The sequence below is a fragment of the Sinocyclocheilus grahami genome, unplaced genomic scaffold (genome assembly GCF_001515645.1).
Source record: "Sinocyclocheilus grahami isolate Dianchi unplaced genomic scaffold, SAMN03320097.WGS_v1.1 scaffold149.1, whole genome shotgun sequence".
Lineage (NCBI taxonomy): Eukaryota > Metazoa > Chordata > Actinopteri > Cypriniformes > Cyprinidae > Sinocyclocheilus > Sinocyclocheilus grahami.
Window position 1 is genome coordinate 174,743 of NW_015505328.1, and position 15,338 is coordinate 190,080.

The 15,338-nt window shown below is 37.6% G+C and overlaps 1 protein-coding gene across 1 annotated transcript in view; it reads right to left on the reverse strand.

The window, feature by feature from the left end:
- The window catches only part of csmd3b (CUB and Sushi multiple domains 3b), a 441,168-nt gene that overhangs the window by 87,086 nt on the left and 338,744 nt on the right, over positions 1-15,338 (reverse strand). The window contains exons 32-34 of the mRNA XM_016281251.1: positions 3,201-3,314; positions 2,500-2,595; positions 1,342-1,545 (exon numbers count right to left, since the gene is read on the reverse strand). Of these exons, the coding sequence (XP_016136737.1) occupies positions 1,342-1,545; positions 2,500-2,595; positions 3,201-3,314 (414 nt within the window). The remainder of the gene's footprint in view (positions 1-1,341; positions 1,546-2,499; positions 2,596-3,200; positions 3,315-15,338) is intronic.

Consider the following 15,338-nt stretch of genomic DNA (forward strand, 5'->3'; position numbering starts at 1 on the left):
ATGACTGTTTTGGCAACTGTTTGAACGTCTGGTGGCAACTAATAAAAACACGCTAGTTATCATATTATTGTATTGAAACACTGGAGGAAAAAAGTTTTACTTCAAATTTAGTTTAGATTAGATTTAAATGGATAATAGGATAATATATACTAGTGTTCAAAAGTTTTCTTGTTAATACTGTTATTCAGCAAGGATTTAATTGATCAAAAGTGACAGTCAAGGCTTTTACATTGTAGTAAAAAATTTCGATCCCACTTAACATTAAGTTGCCCTAATACCTGTGTACTTACACTGTGGTTACATACTACGTACACATCTAGTTACTATGTAAGTACACATTGGTACATAGTAGCTACAGCTGTAATATTTCTGTAACTACACACATGTAACAAACCTCCGAATGGTTTGTGTAAGTACAAATTTGTAACAGGACATATATTACTACATTTTGTAACAACCATATGTATAAGAGTAATTGGAACAATTTGATCCAGGGGGTGGAGATGGGTAGGTTTAGGGATATGTAAAGTGGTAAGAGTTGGACCTCAAGTTGGTGGAGTTGGTGCACCACTGTAATACCAGTGTACTTACATGGTAACTCCTCAGGAACTGTCCACTTAATATAAAGTGTAACATTCTGGACACCAACCACAATTTATATGTAAAGCCTAACTTACTGGCCGCTGCTGTGTAACATCAGAGTAATTACATGGTAAATCCATAGGAATTGTTTACTTAATATAAAGTGTAACACTTTCTTTACCAAAAAGTGCTGTTAGTCCTGTTGTACTTTCATTAGGAAAAAAGTGTTGTTACCAATGTCCTGTTACACATTTGTTTTTACATATACCATTCAGTGGGTTGTTACATATGTGTAGTTACACAAACATTACAGCTGTAGATACTATGTACCAATGTGTACTTACACTGTGGTTACATACTATGTACACATCTAGTTACTATGTAAGTACACAGGTATTAGGGACACAATATAAAGAAAAAAAAATCAAATAAATGCTGGTTTACTAAACACCTCTCTGAAACTTGAGTAAACAGTTGAAGAGGTGTCTGTTTGTATCATGATATTTGGCTTTCACAGGGACGCTTTGTCAGCCACAGCCTGTTTCCCTGTGCTAACTGCAACAAAATCTGCTTAATTAACTCTGCTCACCTAAAAGAAACTCCCTGTCACATTTTGCACGGTTTTACTTCAGCTTGCAGTTTGTTTCACGGTGATGTATCATTCAGCTAACTATGCTTGGTTACACAACCAAATCTGTGAAAACCAAAGACCACACCGATTGTACATCGCTCTCAGGGGCTGGCGAGGTTTGAACTTACCAATGCAAGTGGGCAACGTGTCGTTCCACTGAGCCAGAGCATCAGGCACGGTTTCACAGTGAATGGCAGTGGAGCCGTGGAGCGTGTAGCCTGGGTTACACTCGAACATCACTGACGCGCCCACGGCGAAGTTGTTGCCAATGCGTTTGCCGAAACGAGGCTCTGGAACAGAGCTGCACTGCGTGGCACTGGTCCTTGGTACGGCTGTGACAGGATTGTAAAACAGAAACATGCAAACTTAGAGAGTTTTACCTCATAAAGGAATGTTTTTCGTTTTTTCTATTTATAATGAAATGGCCTTGGCTCAATGCTTTTGAGGTGGAATAGCGGCAGAATGTTATTTAATCAGAAATACATAAATAACATAGGCATCTTTTAGAGTAAGCCCTTTATTCAATGTAAAAATCACCTTCCTTTAAAAAGACTGAATTGGAAACTATGTTACTATCCACAGTAAGTGGAACAAACACAACTTGAAAATGTCAGGCCTTGACCTGCTAATGAATTCTGGAATCAACTGGTTTCCTTTGCTTGTATCATCACAGATATCTTTTTAAATGCCAGTTTAAATCACTGCTAAACCAAATCAAACACATATCTTAAATGGCAAAAAAACCTCATCGATCTAAAAGGTGGAGAACATGATAATTAAACTGGAACAGACAAGTTTTTGGACTTGTTGTTCAGTCACTTAGAGGCAAAGTACCAAAGTCCCAAAGTACCAAAATAAAGATGTGTGGGTGAGGGTTAAAGCAGAAAAAGACATCCAAAATGCTTTAGAACACAGGGCATTACGTACGTTTCAAGGTCCTGTGTGGCTCTCTAAAGATTTTAAAACAATGTGTAGTTATTGTTTTCATTTAAAAAGTGAAGTGTTGAGCATAACATAATACAGAAAGCACAGTGATCAAAATATAACGCTGTTAAAAAAAGGCTAAACACCCTGGAAAAAAGTATATTCCATGCCACATGAAAAGCTACAGGTTATGATGAAACCTTTATGATACATTCAACTGCACTAAAACAAATGTCCTCTATAATTATGTTTTGAAATACAGATATGAAATACTGACCAGGAAGTACCAAAAATATTCTCAATAGTCTGTATAAATAGAATAAATATAAACATATATATTTTTTATAGAGCTGAAAACTGACCTTGGTAGACAAAATGAAAACCTTTGGCAGTTTCCGGTCCAACTGTAGTAAACTTGATAGTTATTTGATTTCCTGTACTCAAGGGCAACGACTCACCTGGAAAACAGACAAGGAGTAAATAAATCTTAAAATTGCATTTTGGAGTGATCTGTACACATAAAAAAAAATCACTGCACTGAGCATAATTTTTACTTCTTTTGGCTTCAAAAGCTTCTGATAGAGAAGTATATTTGCGGAGGGGAAATGCCTGAATAGAAGGTCTCTTTTTACTTTGAACTCCCATGTGGCTGTTCAATCAAATGGCAATAACTGCCTTTCAGCTAAAAAAAGCCACTGAAGGATGCCTCTATTTACTACAGGATGGTCCAACAGATGTGATGAACACAGGTTATGAGATAAATGCACAGAATTTGCTCTGCTACCAGAGTGGCAGTTATTTTTTTTCTTCTTCCATGGTATTTCTTTCTTCTTAAATTGATCATGTCTTTATCAACAGGATTGTTTTGTAATGTTCTGAATATATTCAGTGTGTTGAAGCTATGGAATAGATATCAAATGACTTAATGCAGTCCTAAAGCACAGAAAATGCAACACCATTTCTTTGTGCACTTCTTTTATGTTTTGCAATAACAATATCACATCTGAACAATGGCTTGTGATGCGTCCAATTTTAAGTATGTGAAGATAGGTTTGAGCTTTACCTGAGTGAGACCCAGAGAGAGAAGACAGCAGAGAGGACTGCTGTGTTGGCCCATCATAAATGTCCACAACATCATTCAACGACGTCTGGAACAGGACAAATTGTCCAAATAGAACTAAAGGGGGAAAACAGGCAAAGTGTCAAAATATTTAATAAAATATTGGCCATAACATGACAATAATTATGTACTGTACATGAACCCAAGTGACTCCTCAACTGTTAAGATCCCAGCTGGAAGCTTACAAGCAGCAAATGTGACTTGAAAGGCTTTCTGCCTGTATTCTTCATTTACTTCACACATATTTAGATTCCCAATTAGATGCCACTAAGTACTCGTACGCAAGAACATTACGCAGAATCATTTTTCTTCAATAGATCTGCACATTTTAAACCAGCGAGAGCTCTCGGAGGTAATAAGCCTGTATGTTTATTTAAATCTTTTAAATTGGCTATCATGCTGTAACATCTTCCTATTATGTGTTGGTACCATGCTGAGTGCTACTGTGCATTGGTTTTGTCCTCCACTGGGCGCACTTGTTACAGTCTCATTTGCTGTCCGATGCTTTGATGTTTCCACCATTAGGAGAAAATCATTAGTATGCTACTCATCATCATCATTACATCAAATCCCTACTCTACAGTATATCTTAAAGATTAGAGAAGATTGAACAAAACATTGTACAACAACCAAAACTTTGGGAAAAAAGTTGTATGCATATGGATTCTACTGACCTCGCTGGCATCTCTCTCTAGATGTCATGGTGAAATTAATTGAAAAAAAAGGCTTTAAATATAGAAACCTCAAGCATCAAAATGCAAAAATGAGTTCTGGGCACAGATACAGTTGATATAAATGGAGTGAATGGCCAGAGATTTCAAGGCCACTGCTGTCTCATACTACATCCTTAACAGTGTCTTTGAAATCTGGCACAGATTCCAGTGATTCACCAGGGCTCTGAGGATCGATGGAGCGCCTCATATTCTCAGCATAGCTACTGAGTGATTAAACAGTTCTCTGCTCGGTAATACAAGCGTGTAATCAAACTCTTGCAGAAACCAAATCTGAAAAAAATGATTTATTTGTCATTGGAGGTAAACAAAGATCTTGATTACCTGGACCTGATTGGCTTTATTTGCATCTCAGTGGCACTTGCTGCGCAGTTCTGGACAACAAATGGAATTTTTCACCGGTTTGATTTCACTGACTAATATCAAAAACATAGTGATATTGGTCAGTGAAATCACAACTGAAATCACTGAAAACTTTGTTATACTTCTGTCTGTAACCCATTTCTCATAAATGACTTCCACTTGCTCAGGAAGGCAAAAAACAATCTCAAAGCTGTGTACAAATGGTAGGAAACATTGTATCAAGTTCAGTTAAAAATCCAAGATGACGGGCAAAACCAGACCAAACCAAACAGTCCCTGCCTATGCAGAGTGTTCCAAATCTCTAATGAGGTTTAATTTCAATTAGGATGCTACCATAGATGACATGTGCCTATGTAGGCAGTAGGCAGATTTCTACATTTGGAATTGAGCTATAGTGTGCATTGTGGGTACTTATAAAATTAGGCTGTTATTGAAGGTGGCTGCAAACTCTGGAAAATGAATCATGGCTCGTCAAGTCTATTGCAAGCGTGTGTGCTGGGAGTAGACTTGTCCCCTATGCCTTTAATAAGAACAATAGAAGGGAATATAGCGGCGGTCCTCAATGCATTTTTCTTGAGTTTCCCCATCTCCAAGGCTTTAGCGATGCCAAGACAATTACCACTTCATGTCAGGAAACAATTGTGCCCGTTAAGGTTTCGCTCGCATGCACCAAACAAATGGGGCAATGAGAAGAAACAAATCAATTTGGAAGGAGAAAAATGCAATGATATTGTGCCAGGTTACAGTTTATTTATTCATTTTATAGTTTGAATCTCAACAAAAGACGGATCCCTCTTGCGCAACTATTAATAATGTACAAGGCTTAAGTAGTACACGGTTGTAATCATACTGTAATCATACTCCACCCATTATAATTACATTAGGCTAGGGGTCACTAATGCATCGCTTTGCTACTCTGGGAAAGTTTTAAATATGAAGACAGGGTGACATCTTCGCCAGGGACTGCTTTTGTATAGTGAAGCTGAGAGAAACTGTGCTTAAAATTTACTGTTCTGGGACAACAAAATGTAGACTAAATGTATTTATGTAATATTCATATGACATTAAAATGTAATGTCAAAATGAGTAGCAGAACTCAAAACAAGTATATATATTTTACAATAAAATACATGTCAAGTGCAAAATGTGTTTCAGAACTAAACAGCTGCACTAAAGTGCATTTTAGTAAAAGTATGTCTCAAAATAAGTATATATATTAACCGGTTTCAGATGTCAGACCTTACAAAATGACATACTTAAAGTGCTACTAAATTGAGTAAAAAAACTATGCATTTAGGACACTAAATCAATATCATTTAAATACATTGAAGCTGCAATCACTTCTAAATACCACATTAAGTAGGCTCAATGCTCAAATATTAAAGGAGTTTTAAAAAGATTACTTAGAAAAAATAGTATCTTTACAAAAAAAGTCTAGTTGTCACTAGAAGGGAATTTAGACTACATTTACAGACAACTTAGAAGGTGTTTCCTTTGGAGGATCCACAGAGCACCAAGGAGTCAGAGTTCAGTAATTCTTGATATACAGCTCATCCTCAGCTTCTTGATGCCATTCCTTACACTTCCTTTTGCCTCCCTGTAGCCTTTTTGAGAAGTGCCATTTGAAGCTGGATGTGTGCATGACATGTGAGCAGTGCTTCGAGATGAAGCAATGGTCTGTGCATCTCTGTGACACTGACAAGAAATGAAATAAAAAAAAAACTACAAAAAAACAGATAAAAGGAGTGGATGCACGAATCAATATTCACAGCTCTGATAGTTTGCACACTCCTCCGGGGGCTCACAAACAGAATACTAATTGGACAGATTTCTATTTATAGTATTGGCACTTTCCACTAATAGGGTACACTTTGTGTCCCATCACTAGCATTAGATGCACAAATCCCATTTTGTGGTGGGAGAACTATTAGATACACAACCATTCAAAAGTTTGTAGTGTCAGCATCCTACCTCCTGTAGTTTGTCTCCGTGCCCCTAGAGGTCCCCTGTTTTTTCCTCTGCCTTAGTTCTTCCTCGTGTGGCCTTGTTAGCGTTATCCAAGTCACCTGCGCCTTGTTTTCCCCAGTGTATTTAAGTGGTGTATTTTTCCCTTGGTTCCTCACTCGGTTTTTGAGTCTTAGCCCTGTGTCTCCTGCCTGGTCTCGCTAAAGCCTCTCTAGCTACCCCAAGTAAGGTTTCCTGAGTTTCTTTCTTAGGTTAGAATTGTTCTCTGGTTTTGTTTTCTCCCCTCGTGGAGTTTTGTTTTCTCATGGGGTTTTTCCATTATTTTTGCTGTAGTTAATACCTCAGTCCGAGAAGACCTTTTGTTGTATTTTTCTTGCAAAGACTGTTTTTTGGGAAACTGCCTCAAGTGTTTAGTTTTGGCCCAACATTACCACTCCCGTGGAGTAGTGGTAGATCTCTCAAACTACCATGCCAGAGACCCGAGTTCACTGACATGGAGTCAGTATTTAAAGAAAAAAAAAATAGGCAAAGATGCATTACATTAAACAAAGTTGGCAGTAAAGATTTTTAGATTACAAAAAAAAGTATTTCAAATACTTGCTGTTCTTTTGAACTTTCTATTCAAAGAATACAGAAAAATGGGCAAACATTAATAATAATAATATTTCACAATATAACTGTTTCTACTGTATTTTTTTTTTGCGTTTTTGAGCATAAGATACTTAAAAACATTAAAAAAAAAACTTACCCACCCCAAACTTTTGAATGGTAGTGAATGTTAGATAAATTAACTCTCAAACCAAGCTGATAGCTTAAATTAGAAATTGTACTCTACATTTGTGGCACTGTTACCTACTATAGCATGTTGCTTTTGTTTTAATCATTATTTTAATTTATTTGATCATTCTTTTCTAAATGTGAACTATTTCACTCACAATCAACATTCTCTTTTTGTTAACCATTTGTCGAAAAATAAAAAAGAGATCCATTTTGTATCATTTTCCCGGAAAGTGCCTTTTTACAATGTCTTCATGCCCTCATGTAGGGCGGAAGCATTTGGATGTTATGAAAGTATGTATGACAAGCATTACTCACATGCAGATTGTTTTCATCATGCTATGTGCTCTCAGAAAGCGTTTTGGCTTTAATGCACCGTTTCTTTCTGCACTGCACAGCTCCCAACCACTGCAGAAGATTGGCCTTTTCCATACATCCTCTTACGCTTAACACACTCTGACAGATGCTTACCGGCTGCTATGGAAATGAGGCCTGTGATTAATTCACATTTTTCCCTCTTTTCTCATGACTTACACAATTCAGAAATAAAAAATAGCTCTGTGGTTCCCTGCCTCTCCCCCTGACTTTCCATCTCTGGAGCTGGACTGGATCACCAATTCAATTTGCTCTGAAAGAAACAGAAGTGAATGGGGAGGGGACACACCTTTCCTTCTCCCTGTGACAACTCAGGTGGAGAGAGGCATGATTTCAATTTACTTTCATTAGCATAATCTGCAAAGCATGCTGGGATACCAGTCCTGCAGTGTTCTTGCAGTTAGAGCAAAATTAAAATAACCCTTGATAGAATCACCCTGTTGTTGCAGCAAAACAAATACCTTACAAGCAACTCGAATGAATATTGAGAATAATGCTAAGGTCTCTTATATAATACCCTCACATCATTCCTAACACCTGTATAACTTTCTTTATTGTGAGGAACACAAGATGTGATATTTTAATTACAGTATTATACAATGAAAGTCAATGGGGTCCAAAATGAGTGGAGTCCATTATTGCACAGACAACAACAGTTCATCAATTCTTTAAAATATCTTCTTTTGAGTTTCACAGAAGAATCAAAATTTGAAACTGCACGAGGGTAAATTAAAGATAACAAGACTTTTCATTTTTGGATGAATGAGCCCTTCAGCAGTTGAATAGAATATGGATGTCTCATAGCAAAGAGTGTTAAAAAAAATGAATTCAGATCGTAAAGTCATATGTTAAATGTTTTGCGCCTGAAGCATGACTCGAAGTTAGGTTAAGATTGGATTGGAGATGGTCATCAGCTTATATTAAGTCCAATAAAACCTTTGTCTAATACATGAAATTACAATGAAACCGGGATGTCCAGTCATATTGCACAGATGATAATAGGCAATAACCCAATATCTTTAGGGTTCCATAAACCTTACTCTACAGAAAAATGCAATTAAATGTGAGTGCTCCAGCTAAAACGTTTCCCAGCATGCTAAGTGCTCCGCCATATATAAGCATATGGAGTATAAAGCATAAATTACCTGCTTATTCAAGTCCTTACTAAGTTCGCAGAGAACTAATAAAGACCTCAGCTAATACTCTTTACCTCAGAAAAGTACATGATGCTAGGCAGAGATCTTTCCTTTCCTGCTTAATTAATACAGAGGGTACAGTAAAGCTGGGCTGCTACTGAAATACAAGCACAGCACACCAACACTGCACTTGAAACTCAGGCCTGAATTTCCATCTCAGTTCAGGTGTTTATTCAAGTTCAAAAGGCCCTGGATTAGATAACCCCCTCAGTCAAGTCTGCAAAGGGGTCAACGCAGGAGACAGGAGTGGACAAATCTGCTGATTTGCATCTTCCCTCTGGAGACATGTTCATCAGCGCCTCTCAGTTAGTCAGCAGCCATCCATCTTTGATGTCATAAGAGCATACAAGCGGCGAAAACAACTTATGAGGACAGGGTGGGATATGTACCTGTGTCTCAGGTGGATGTGGAGAATTTAGAAAGTTTAGGTACACTCTAAAAAATGCTGGGTTAAAAACAACCCAGTGCTGTTTGAAATATGGACAAACCCAGTGATTAGGTTATTAAATGTTTACCCCAACCTTCTGGGCAGTTTTTTTTAACTCAACTATTGCTTAAAGATTACTATATTTCTTGCTTAAAATTAACCCAAAATAGGTTGGAAATTAACATTTATTAATATGTTCAACCAATTAACATTTATTAATAAGTTGAATAAATAATAATTAAATAAACATTTTTTAAAACTGCTTATTAATAAATGTTCAACTTTTGATTATTGCTAATGCCTCTAGTAATTATGTGTCTGAATTTTAATTTACAACCTATTTTGGGTTCATTTTAAGCCAGCCATTTAACCAGTCGCTGCGTTTGTCCATATTTCACCCAATGCTGGGTTGTATTTAAACCCAGCATTTTTTAGAGTGTATGGGGGGTAGGGTTAAGGGATCTAAAATACAGTCGTGCAGAATAAGACATTAATAAGCAGTATTGGGGAATGTTACTTTTAAAAGTAATGCATTACGATATTGCGTTTCTCCCTAAACAAGTAACTAATTATGTTAATTACTTTTTATGGAAAGTAATGCATTACGTTACTTTTGAGTTACTTTTTAAATCTGGGCAGAATATGAGGCAGGAGAAGAAAGTACAACATTATTCAGCAATAACAAAAATGAAACACAAATGTGTCATTTTTGCTTATTGAACTGGATCATCGAAAGATCAGTAGCAAAGACTTTGTTTAATAAAATGGGATTAAATACATGAATGATATTTGTCTTATTTAACATATTTATTAATTGCAGATTTGTAAAATATTCTGAGTTTGCATTTGACATTTTATTCATTTTGAGGAATACTGAATCTGTTTTATGCAGGTGAGATGAGTAAACGCATGTTCATATGTAGTCTAGAACTACAGTATCATCATGTTCACACAGAACGCACAACACCTCTGCACTTACTCCCGATTTCTCTCAACATGGCAACACGAGAGCGGTCAGTCAATACATGGGGAACAAAGTAAATGGAGTCACTTATTTGAAAAAGTAACTCAGATATTTCCTTCTAAATTAAAAAGTAATGCATTACTTTACTAGTAACTTGCATTACTTGTAATGCGTTACCCCCAACATTGTTAATAAGTGCTTTATAAGCACTAATAAACAGCAACTAGTTAATAGTGAGAATTGGTCCCTAAACTAAAGTGTTACCACAATTCACAACTACAGTAACTCTGGCTGAGGTGTAAAGCTGGTGTTCTTAGGCGGCTGTGAGGCGTCAACCCTGCATCAAAATGGTGGTACTGTTCGGATGTCTTGTCTTAGACAGGCAAACACTGCTTTAGCAGACATGTGCTGTTTCCATGGAAATGAATGGTCAGATCATCGTTGCATTAGATGCACGAGTAGCCTATACATGACTGAGTTAATGAGCGAGCGTGCAGATCCAGACATGTGCACACGCACCCGGGCCATACGGTTCATATGGCACATATCACTGTTCAGTATGCTGCCTGAGCCTCTCCATGTCTTTGTTCTCTTATTAGACTCACTCCTTACATCAAGGGGCTTTCAGTTAGACTCAGAGGAGAGAGGTCACTCAAGCAGAGATTTATACCCCAGGGCCATCTTCTTGCTCGGGGCTAGAAGGCAGAGGACTTTGCTCTGATTCCTAGCACACCTGTCTGGATTTGCAGGCATGGGCTGGACATCCGCCTCACACATCAATGCCTGGTCCCGTAGGGACAGAGATGCTCTTGCACAATCTGCCAGGATCTCTTTGAGAGATTCTGCGGGGCTCATTGGATGTGCAGACGAGAAGCTAGTGAGGATGAGACAAGCACACATGCGCAACCTTCATTGTAGATTGACAAATCAGCAGAAATGTTAAAAACCTCCAACTCGACTTCTCTAAAAACTATATTCTTTCAGCTGTGCGCTTCATATCTGTATCCAATAATGCCACAAAGGTTCAGGATTTGTTCGGTCTCACCGCACACATGAAATACCATCCTGTAAACATGACCCACAAGCTATTTCCCCTGCATATGAATAATTGATAGATAACAAGTATGAACCCTGAACCCCTTGTCCAATACACACACACAGACACACAAAATATCCAGACAGGAATGAAAATACAGCAAGGTAGCGAAAAAGCACCGCCACCTGTGCGCCTGTTATCAGTGAAGGATGTTCTATCTGCAGTGCCGTGTGCTGAGGATAGATAGCACCTTCCCCGCTCACCACATGGTGGGGACAGAGGAATCAACACATGCTGCACGCAGATGTAGAGAACGAGAAAATGGAGGGGAGTAGCTCTAAAAGTCTGTTTATATCTAAACATAGACATCGCAGCAGGTGAAAAGATTTTTATTTTTGTCATTACATTAAATTGAGGGAGAAACAAACACTTGAGGCAGCTCTGAACGTTGGCTGGCTATTTAAAGTAAGCTATTGGTGTGTGTGGTGTAGTGGTTAACTCTCACAGACCCAATGTTTTATATATTTACTAAATAAGCGTAAAAAATACATAAAACAGTACCCAATCTCTGAAATATTTTCTAACAATAATTGAAATAAACTTGCATACATTCCAGATTTTTTTTTCTTTTTTTGCAAAGATGCAACAGTGAATCTTTCATCTCAATATTTTTAGGAAGTAAAAAAAAAAATGGAGCTAGTCAAATGAAAGCGGAAACGGTACAGGTGACAAGGAGCTTTAGTAGAACAACTGTGATCTGCGGTAAAATGAGATGTTGTCAATCCATATGCAGTAAAAATAAATTTTCCTGTCCTGTCAGTCATTATACTGTGCTCATAGCACATGCTCTTCAATCACATGCACAAATATGGCTGTGCATGCTGTATTGTCATCAGTTAAGTCATGAAGTTACCAAAAAGGCGATTAAAGCTGCTTTAAAACTGCATGCATGTAAGTATTTGTTATATATGAGTCACATTTGAAGAAGAAAATGTCTCTGAAATGCAGTGGTTTCAAAACTGTCCTAAATCACACCAGCTCTGTCTCCCTCATCTAACACACCCGATTCAACTCGTCAGCTGTTTTTATATTGATAGCTCTCAGTTATACTGTATTGTTGAATGGCCATAGTCAATGGTTAAATATTAGTAGTGGTATCAGTAGTACTGTATCAGTGATACTGGCCTTCAGTCATAAAATGCCATTAACCAAATATTTAAAAAATATATACTGTGTTTATGTTGCTTCTACATTCATTTGAAGATTGAATGTGAAATTATTGCAATATAAAAGTATATTTTAAAACTTTAATGTTAGGTGGGATTAATTATGATTAATTTCAGAAAAAAACGTGCGATTAGTTAATTTTTTTAATCGACTGACAGCACTATATACAGTATACAGGGATCAGTAATGAATGAATGAATACTTTTATTCAGCAAGGATGTGTTAAACTGATAAAAAGTGATAGTAAAGACATACTGTTAGAAAAGATTTCTATTTTGAATGTGCTGTTCTTTTTCATTTTTTATTTATTTATTTATAAAAAAAAATTAAGCAGCACAACTGTTTCCAACATTGATAATAAATGATAATAAATCAGAATGATTTCTGAAGGATCATGTGACACTGAAGACTGGGGCAATGCCGGAAGTCTTTGAGGGTTAAACCTCTGGTAAAGTAGTAGCCAATCCCTCAAAACAAGAACCATAATCACTGTACCCTTGAGCAAGGCACTTAACACCATGTTGCTCCAGAGTTTAAGAGCCTTGTACCATTGTCTCTCTAATAGGTATATTCCAAATGACCTTCGATAAAAGCATTTACTGATGATGAAACTACAGTTGTGTTTGTTACTATACCATGCTAGGACTCTTATCTATAGTCAGACTGACATCAACATTTACACGTTTCATTTTTACGGTCATGGCTACAAAACTGAACTTTTAGCACAGTAAATCAAATAACTGTATACGAGCAGCAACACTATGTAATTGGAAGCATGTGTACTTGTGAACTGCATACGTAAGCTTGCAATTATCACTGAAGACATGCTTGTGCTGTCTTACTGTGCATCAGAGCGCTATTCTGGTGGTGTAAGCACTTAGATAATTATAATGGACCTTGTCAGCCTGCATGGTCAATTAGATATATGCCTATTTCCTTCAAGTGGTACGGACGTATAACCTTCACTGTTTTCTGACAGAATAACACCTGCTTCCCTGCTAATTACCTGGACAATAGCCATGATGGCATCAAGATTGTGAATGTTTACAGGTGCATTGACCCTGACAATCAGCTGACAGTAACCTTGATGACTTGACTAGTTAACAAGGCTAAAAGTCCTTGAGGTCTGGAGATCATGTATACAAACAAAAAACCAACAAATAAATTGATTATATATAAATAATACACAACCCCCCAAAAATAAAAAATAAAATAAAAAATGGATGCTTTTAAAAGAAGATTCTCATATCAGCCAAGGCTGCATTAATTAAAAAATAAAATAAAGAATACAGTAATATTAGTTGGTTAAAAATAAGTGTTTTATATTTTAATATACTGTAAAATGTAATTTATTCCTGTGATGACAAAGCTGATTTTTCAGCAGCCATTACTCCAGTCTTCAGTGCCACATGACAACTTTAAACATTTCCTATTATTATCAATGTTGAAAAAAGTTGGCTGATTAATATTTTTTTGAGAACCATGCTATTTTTTTTCAGGGTTCAAGCTCAAAAGAACTGCATTTGTCATTCTTGTTCAATTTTGTTAAAATTCATTGCTGAATAAAATGATTAATTTCTTTATTAAAAAAAACTGAATCCAAACTTTTGAACAGTGGTATATATACAGACCACATTAACGTCGACATTTGTTTTGTAGATACATTTATATTCACGAGAAGACTTAATGCTTTGATCCATTTTTGTTCAGTCTGTTAAAATATTTGTACAAACTCATCTCACAGCTGTCAAAGGTCTTTAGTAGCTAACTAAAAAAGGAAACACTGAAACTAAAAGTGAAGCACCACAACCACCCTACCGCTGAGATATTAATTTGAGAATGACTTTAGGAAAAGACAGCGCTTAACTGCCCTTAGCCAACGGCAAAGTCAAGAAGCGGCACTTTTTGCCTGCTTGACTGTGATTTACCAGAGGAGAGAACTTTAGCACCTTTGGTCTGACTGGAGTCAAGGAACACAACAAAAACATTATACAGAGCCCTGGCGTTCCTCTGCTTTCTCTTTCTCCCTGGTAAATTAACTTTGCCTTGACTTCTGTTCTGTTTTGATGTTTTGGCTCAGGGGCTTGCAATTCCCAATTCTCACAGGCTTTAGAATAGCTCTGTAGAGAGAGAAGAGTGATCCCTTTCCAAGAGAGCGTCTATGTCAAATACATAAAAAACTGTGACTGTTTTGAGTGTGTGTTTGTGTTTCTACTGAGGTCAGAGTCAGCCAGGGGAAAAGCTATTTAGTTGACTATTTCTAACTGACAGCCATTACAGAAAATATAGAAAGTGTAACTGGTCTAATGGTCGCCTCGGGCATTCAAAAAGGGAGTTTATTTAATATCTCAATGTGCATCAATTTTGAATTGCTATGTTGCTCAAAGTCTTTCTTATTTTCAACTCCATATGAAGGTACCCCAAAGCAAATTCCTAATGATCAACTGAAATATTGAAATATTAATATGGTGTGTTATGCTACATCAATACACTCATACATGTCGTCATGTATGAGTACATGACGATGAAAGCACAGCAGCGTCTCTACTTCCTCCGCAAACTGAGAAGAGCCAGAGCCCCGGCCCCCATCATGTGCACCTTCTACAGAGCCACCATCGAGAGCATCCTGACCAGCTGCATCACTGTGTGGTATGGCGCCTGCAACGCGTCCTGCCGCAAGACACTTCAACGCATAGTGAGAGCAGCTGAGAAGATCGTTGGTGCCTCTCCCCCCCCCCTTCAGGACATCTACAACACCCGTCTCACCCGCAAAGCCCTTTGCATTGCAGGTGATCCCACCCACCCGACACACAGCTTCTTCAGTCTGCTGCCATCAGGTAGGAGACTGTGGAGTCTCCAGGCCAGGACCAGCAGACTGAAGGACAGCTTCATCCATCAAGCTGTCAGGAAGCTGAACTCCCTCCCGACCTTGCCCCCCCTCCCCTCTTTTGCCCCACGCACCACTGAACTCTGACCCTCTAACGGACTCTCCCACTCCCCCCTCCCAAATACACACACAC